Consider the following 7604-nt stretch of genomic DNA (forward strand, 5'->3'; position numbering starts at 1 on the left):
AAACGTATAAACCTCCCTGGATAAACAGGTCAACTATTTAGCCAGAAATATAATTAAGGATACATTTAGCCCAGAAAATACATACTTTTTTTTTTGCTTCATTGTTTATTAATTGTCTGTTTTGTGATCAGCAGAGTTCAGATCACAGCTGATCAGATCAGTTATTGGCGTTTCCCTTTCATTTACTTATGTTTTATGCTCAGACAAAATGTGAAAGAACACATTTAATTACATATTTTATTAACGCAGTGTGGCTGCTACATACAGACTGTAAATCATTTAATTATAAGCATGTGGATGTTTCTATCAGCCTACAACAGCACATGTTCCAGAGGGAGTGAGCCAAGATTCTCTTTTAGTCTCTATACTTCATAAGTAGGTCAGCAATCTGTACCCTCTTCACTGTCTCTCATAATGATGTTGAGGAAATGCTTCTCAGATCAAAGTTTTTATGTCACACTTGAAAAACACCCTGAAAAAGACTCTTAACTCTGATAAGGAGGGACAGTGGCCTTTTCAAGACGTTCTGTATATCTCAAACGTATAAACCTCCCTGGATAAACAGGTCAACTATTTAGCCAGAAATATAATTAAGGATACATTTAGCCCAGAAAATACATACTTTTTTTTTTTGCTTAATTGTTTATTAATTGTCTTTTTTGAGATTAGTAGAGTTCAGATCACAGCTGATCAGATCAGTTATTGGCGTTTCCCTTTCATTTACTTATTTTTTATTTTTATTATTTTTATTATTTACTAGCTTCAATTAATGAATGGCAGGTTTGTTTGGGTAAGTTCCTCAAATGTCAGTGATGCACCAATTGTGTCATTTCCAAAAACCCAGCACTTGTGTTTTTTACAACTGGCAAGTCATGCTGGTTAAGTGCCACTCATGGTGTGTTACACATGTTTTTTCCCCAGACTTCAATAGAGGAATTGTTTTTACACAATGATTGAACAATCATTGATAAATTGATTTAGGGGGCTCTTTTGATTTGATGCCCGAACTCTGTTGACATTGGTGGAATAGCAAGTCGCTTTGCTCCACATTGAGATGTGACAGTAATTCCTGTCTTGGGCAGTCTTATGTGTAATCTACAGAGAAAGAAAAAAACATTTGCACATAATTAGGACCCTAACAAAGTCCAAACCTTTCAATGTGCGTGTTATTTAGCAAACTATACACACTACATTATAGTTCACACTTGGTGAGGCATGACATGAAGTCAAATTTCTTAAATTTAAACATGCAATCAAGACAAACTGAATTAAGAGTGTATTGATGTTTTATATCTTATATAATCAAGTAAAGACATCAGAAACATTGAAATCATAATAAATACATGTAACACAATCAAAATGTACTACAGTTAAAAATAATTCATTTAAGAGCATGATAATGTTATTAATTCTATTATAAAATGTATAGATAAATACATTATTACAAGAACACATACTATGTGTTTGTATTTAATTACACAGTATATGACCAAAAAAGGTCTAATAGAGTCAGTCATTGTTCATAACTACAGAAAGCATCATAATGTTTAAAATGATTTTTATTTAAAGATGCATAATAAATTATAGCATCTTTAACTTTGGTTCTCGTTTCCTCTGCTTGCTATTTATTCTGGTTTTGCACCTAAAAATGAACAGAGACATTTTGTATTATAATGTGTGCAGAAAAAAAAACATTAATAAAGCAATAAAACTATTTTTAATGGGGGTAAAACAAATGAATGTTTTGCTAAGAAATATAACAAATGTTAAATACACATACTTGTACTGGTTCCAGTCACTCCATGAGGAATTACATAATTCATCCCTCGCTCTCACACACACCGTCATCCCTTTTGTCACTGGCAGCTTGTGACTTTGTGTGAAGAAAATCTGAGCAAAACAAATATTAATATATTTCCAGGTCTGACTAAAAATAATAATAGTTTTAATAGTTAAAATTGAAGTCTTGCTTTCACAGAAATAAATTACATTTTAAAATATACTAAAATTGAAAATAATTTGTAACGATTGTAATAATTCTCACAGTATTACTGTTTTAGGGTGTAAATGCACCCTAATTGTTCCAAATGTAATTATTCCAAACATTCTTTTGACCAGTAGTGTGTGGGGTTACCTCTTGTGAGTTCGGTTTGGAGCAGTCACAATTGTCATGTTTCCGACAGCGAATCTCTTTCACTTGGAACATGAGAGGGAAGTAGGATGATGGTGTGCTCCAGGAGTGTGGATATTTGACCTCTACGGATGTTTTATTTATCCTACTAATAGGCACCATATCAGGCCTAACTAAGAAGTGCAGAAAAAGATTGTTTCATATTCAGATGAGCGGCATTCTAATTCAATATTCTAAGACCCTATCTCAGCGATTTTTGAGAGCTCACCGATATCCATGATGTAGAACTTTGTATTGTAGGATTCAACAACAAAGCTGCTTCTGAAGTATATGGTCAGGTTGATGCGCTCCACCTCCTCTGCATAGGGACAATAGTCATGGTCTAAGCATGTGATATTCCCACTGGAATCCAGACTGCAGCTGATGTTGCTTCCACCAGGGCTGGAACAGAATCAGTCAAGTTTAGTTTATTTATTTATTTATTTATTTATTTTCCACACCTCTTATATCATTGCAGATTGCAGAACCTAAGGTAAGATGGAGAAACTTCCACCAGGGCTGGAACAGAATCAGTCAAGTTTAGTTTATTTATTTATTTATTTATTTTCCACACCTCTTATATCATTGCAGATTGCAGAACCTAAGGTAAGATGGAGAAACGTACCGTGTGGCTTTGATATGAGCAACATGGCCATTCCTATTTACATCCCATGTCCAATTACATTTGAAGGAACCTCCATAGTTATTTGTTGAACAATCGATGTAACCTTGTTTGGTAATTCAATAAATTAAAAAAAAAATTATAATAAGAGTTAAATAAAACAATTATATAATACAATTATGAAACTGAATTTAATAAAAAATAAACAAATACATTTTATAAACATTTATAAACACTACTGTTCAAACATTTGGGGTCAATTTATTATGATAATTATTATTAAGAAATTAATACTTTTATTTAGTAAATTGATCAAAAGTGACAACACGGGTTTATATATTTGTATATTTAATTTATAAATTTCATTTATAATTTGTAAATTATTTAATTTATATATGTAATTTATAATGTTACAAAATATTTATAATACAAATAAATGCTGTTCTTTTGAACATTATATTCAAATAATAATAAAAAAATGTTTTTCCAAAAATAAAAATATTACTAAGTAGCATACTCATTTTTAACATTGATAATAGGAAATGTTTTTGAGCAGCAAATCAGCGTATTAGAATGATTTCTGAAGGATCATGTGACACTGAAGAGTGAAGTAATCACTGTTTAAAATTAATTAAAATATAATAAAATACATTACATTTTTATTGTAATAATATTTCACAGTTTTACTGTTTTTACTCTATTTTTGCTAAAATAAGTAATGCCTTGATGAGCATAAAAAAATGACAAATCTTACTGACCCCAATATATTTTTCTACAAACTACATGGTAGAAATGAATATTTACTGTAAAATGTTTCACTGCTGAAGGCTTGAAACTATTTAACATTTTTTAAATTTTCAAATGAATATCATGACAATTGTATACAATGTAAAAGAGGGTTGTACCTTTCTCAGGAGTACTCTTGATAAACTTCCTGAAGGTCCACTGAGCCAGCACCAGTGTGTGGTTTAGGTAGGATCCCTCACTATCGAAACAGGAGTAGTTGCCCCCCATCCACCCCTCTACTGTGACGACGATCCTGTTTCCTTGAGCCTCCAGATTTTCATCATTGTTTCTGGTCCATGTAATATTTTCCCCTTCATATGCTTCTCCACAGATAAGTGGCACGTTTACATCTTCACCTACATTGACATTCACCACAAGCACTGATGACAGACAATAGAAAAACAAATGAGAAGTGCAAATATAACAATACAAGCCCCAATACAAATAAAATAAACTGTAGCAGTTTATAAAACAGAGCTCAAGTACTTTGTAGAAATTTTACACAGAAACAATTCTTTAGACATGATTCAGACCAACAAACAAACCATTTGGTTTAAGTGTCCAGTAACTCTCCTCTGTATTGATGGATCCATCAGCAGATGACTGGAGAAACAACAACGTACTCATTAAGAGAAAAAACATCTGTTGGTGGAAAAAAGAGAAAGGTTTAGACTGCAATTAATACGCTTAATCATTGGTTCTCAGCTGTGGCTGCAGGCCTGTTCTGGCATAAAGTGAAAAATCAATGCTAAATGCAAAGAATAAAATACAGCTAACCATATAGTTGTGCATTTAGGAAAGCAAAATATAGACTTATCAACTTCTAAAAGAGATATGAAAACGTTGTATCAAGTTGAGCTCTTTGGTAAATCATCTATCATTTTGCAATATGGTTAATACTAACAGAACAAACAATAGGCTAAATAATTTATTTGTTAAACTGGTAAATCATACTTCACTTGTTTATGCATGTATAAAATTGTCAGTTTTCATGTTATGTTAATAATCTTACTTATTATTGGGCCTATATATATATATTAGTATTTATGTAAAAAAATATTGAGTGGTTCTTTTCATGCATTATAAAATGAGTTTGAAATAAGTGACTTACCGTTGATCACTCAAAAATTCAACAAGATTAACCTCCGCAACCAGATTGACTTTGCTGTTGTTGTTGTGTTTAGTGTGCAAGCTTATAAGTAACGTGTCAGGAGGGCAGAATTTCCCTGGCCAGGAAAAGTCCACTGCAGGTTATAGAGGAACTTCAAACCCTGCATGAGCAACTCCAGAACCTTAGCTGTTCTCAGATATCATCACTAATTCTCTCACTTCCACTGAGCCTTCTCACTGTCCTCTCTCTTCTCTAATATTGGGCTATTTATATACAATCACACAGCCCATTCAGAACAATATGATTCTTTACTGGATTGTTTTATATTGTGCAGGAAAACATAAGATATTAAGTTGATATTTGTTTTCCAACACCTTGGGTATTTTTGCCACAAGTTCTCATCTGAAAGCCAGAGGATGATTTACCTGGTTGCATTACTGTGTTTGATTTGCTTGTCCCTACTATCCGTTGGTTTTTCCAATTCAGTTCTTCCCCTATTTTCTCAGATAATGACATTTAGTGATTTGTACATTGAGATTACTGATAAGAAATTTCACATTAAATGCTGATGACACTTTTCAGCCTAACACACGAAAAGTGTTTTGAAAGATTCCCAGATAACAGAGAAAAAAATGAAAGAAAGAAAAAAGAAAACAGAACTCTCAGTAGATGTTATAAAATCTACAAAGAAATAACATTGTAATTTTTATACATCTCAGAACGCGGACTTTTTACCAATAATAAACACAAACAATTCTAGGAGTCCAGTTAAAGCACGTACCTACTGAACTATTAATAACAACGATAATCCCGACGAGCTGAGTAAAACCACAAGACCATTCATCTTTTGTTTATAATTTATTTCCAAGGGCGCATTATAGCCTATAACGTGCATGCTATCACATTCGCAGTGCAAAGGAGAAGTAGTGAATACAACATTGCTTACCAAAAGTAAATATAGGCCTAATAAAATTACAACAGATCTTACTGTGAATATTTTCAGATATGTTCAGAAATATGTGCATCCAGGGTGTGAATGGACCTGTAGTGGAGCAGAAATGCGCTTCAGATTTCCCATGGAGTGTGATAAGGCAGCACAGCCAACAACAATCTGACACGAAGAATGACTAAAATAACTCAATTATAAGCGCCACCATTTTGAATGAAATAAACTAGCATTTGTAAAGGCCTGAAGCTTTGAAGTAGTTGTGACGGCCATAGATGTTCGAGATTTCTAGTAGCCTAAACCACCGGCAGTTCAAACATTTTCAAAATATGTAATTTGTAAAAATGTAAATGAGATAGATTCAACCACTGATCTATAGCTAGGCCTATATAATGACTCTTCTCTATTATAGATCAGTGGATTCAACTCATTTTTTAAATCAGTTGGATTTAATTTAAGACGTAAACAACCAAGTTGATTATAGTTAAACTTTTAAGGCAGCAACTGAAATTAAGTCTTTAAGTTGAAATTGGTGAATATTTTATAATATTTTACATAAACGCGGAAGTGTGAAAAGTGCCTTATTACCATGATTAATTGTAGATTGACAGTGGAAGCGGTTAACATTATTCAAGTCTAAAGAGCAAAATGAAGTGAAAAGGGGGGTTTTCTTCGAATATTTGAATTTAAACACGTTTCACTGCCTTCTCTCACCGACTAACACTAAAATAATTAATGATTATTGTTGTCTGCTGGATTTTCACAAGAAAAAAAATCACTGAATGGTAAGAATACACTAATAATTGTTAACTCGCATTTCCCCTTTAACTTACAATAACATGAGAACAATTGACAAATCTGTAATTTTTTATCAATCTTTTTATGAATTTTTTTTATTAATCTGTAATAGGTGGATACATTGCTACGGTGGAATTTCAGTTGTGCTTTTCTTTTCCCTTCCTCAGACATTCAGTTCTACCATTTCATGAAGCATGTGACAACAATGGGGAAGAAACACATAATGCTGACGTTCGACATGCTGGATTGGGATGCTGATGGAGAAATTGGATTTGAGGAGTTTTATATGATGGTCTGCATTCTGCTCAGTAGTGAAGTACGACATTCTCTTACAAAACATGACCACATCAAAAACAGCCCCTCCACACTTACCACAACCATACAGGGCTCGCAATATCTGAGCAAAAAGCAACTTCCTCCGTTTGATGCTGCAGGAAAACCCCCATTTACTGCCAAATTTCCTCTGGCTTTACCATTTCCTCCCTGTCTTTGAGCTGTTGGATATGGACAGTAGCAAAACCATCAACCTGAAAGAGTTTAAGTCTTCCGGATTCCTTTTTAACCTCAAGGGTTCCGATTTCAAAAAGATCTTGAACCTGTTTTACATCACTGGGTACGAGGTAGAGGTATCATAAAGCAACCCATGCTGCTTAAAGGGATAGTTCACCTTCAGTTGCTGGACCCCATTGACTTGCATAGTCGATGGGGACCAGCAACTGAAGGTGAACTATCCCTTTAACTGTCTTCAAATATTTAATCTGATAATAGTGTTTAACATCACTGTACAACCCTCGATAATTACTAACATATGCAACCAAATTTTGCACTAGGTGACTAAAATGTCTGTCATTAGCCACTGACTACTAAATTTCATAGCACATAAAAATAATTGACAGTCTAGATGTAAATGGTGTTCTTTCTTGTTTTCCCCAGCAAATCAATTAGCAGAAAGAAGACAATTTGATTGTCAAAAAAATTTTGAAATAGATAAAATGTTACATTTGCAAAACCATCAACCTGAAAGAGTTTAAGTCTTCCGGATTCCTTTTTAACCTCAAGGGTTCCGATTTCAAAAAGATCTTGAACCTGTTTTACATCACTGGGTACGAGGTAGAGGTATCATAAAGCAACCCATGCTGCTTAAAGGGATAGTTCACCTTCAGTTGCTGGA

General features: G+C 33.4%; 1 protein-coding gene across 1 annotated transcript; it reads right to left on the reverse strand.

The window, feature by feature from the left end:
• Positions 1 to 1581: 1581 nt before the first annotated feature.
• On the reverse strand, positions 1582 to 4220 carry LOC107554450 (interleukin-12 subunit beta-like). Its single transcript, XM_016236952.1, has 7 exons — positions 4124 to 4220; positions 3698 to 3958; positions 2796 to 2898; positions 2400 to 2572; positions 2135 to 2304; positions 1781 to 1890; positions 1582 to 1642 (listed from the first exon to the last, which is right to left on the reverse strand). Exons 1-7 carry the CDS (start codon positions 4218 to 4220, stop codon positions 1582 to 1584), a joined length of 975 nt encoding a protein of 324 aa, XP_016092438.1.
• Between the last annotated feature and the right edge of the window lie 3384 nt (positions 4221 to 7604).

Source organism: Sinocyclocheilus grahami, unplaced genomic scaffold (genome assembly GCF_001515645.1).
Source record: "Sinocyclocheilus grahami isolate Dianchi unplaced genomic scaffold, SAMN03320097.WGS_v1.1 scaffold502.1, whole genome shotgun sequence".
NCBI classification, from domain to species: Eukaryota; Metazoa; Chordata; class Actinopteri; order Cypriniformes; family Cyprinidae; genus Sinocyclocheilus; species Sinocyclocheilus grahami.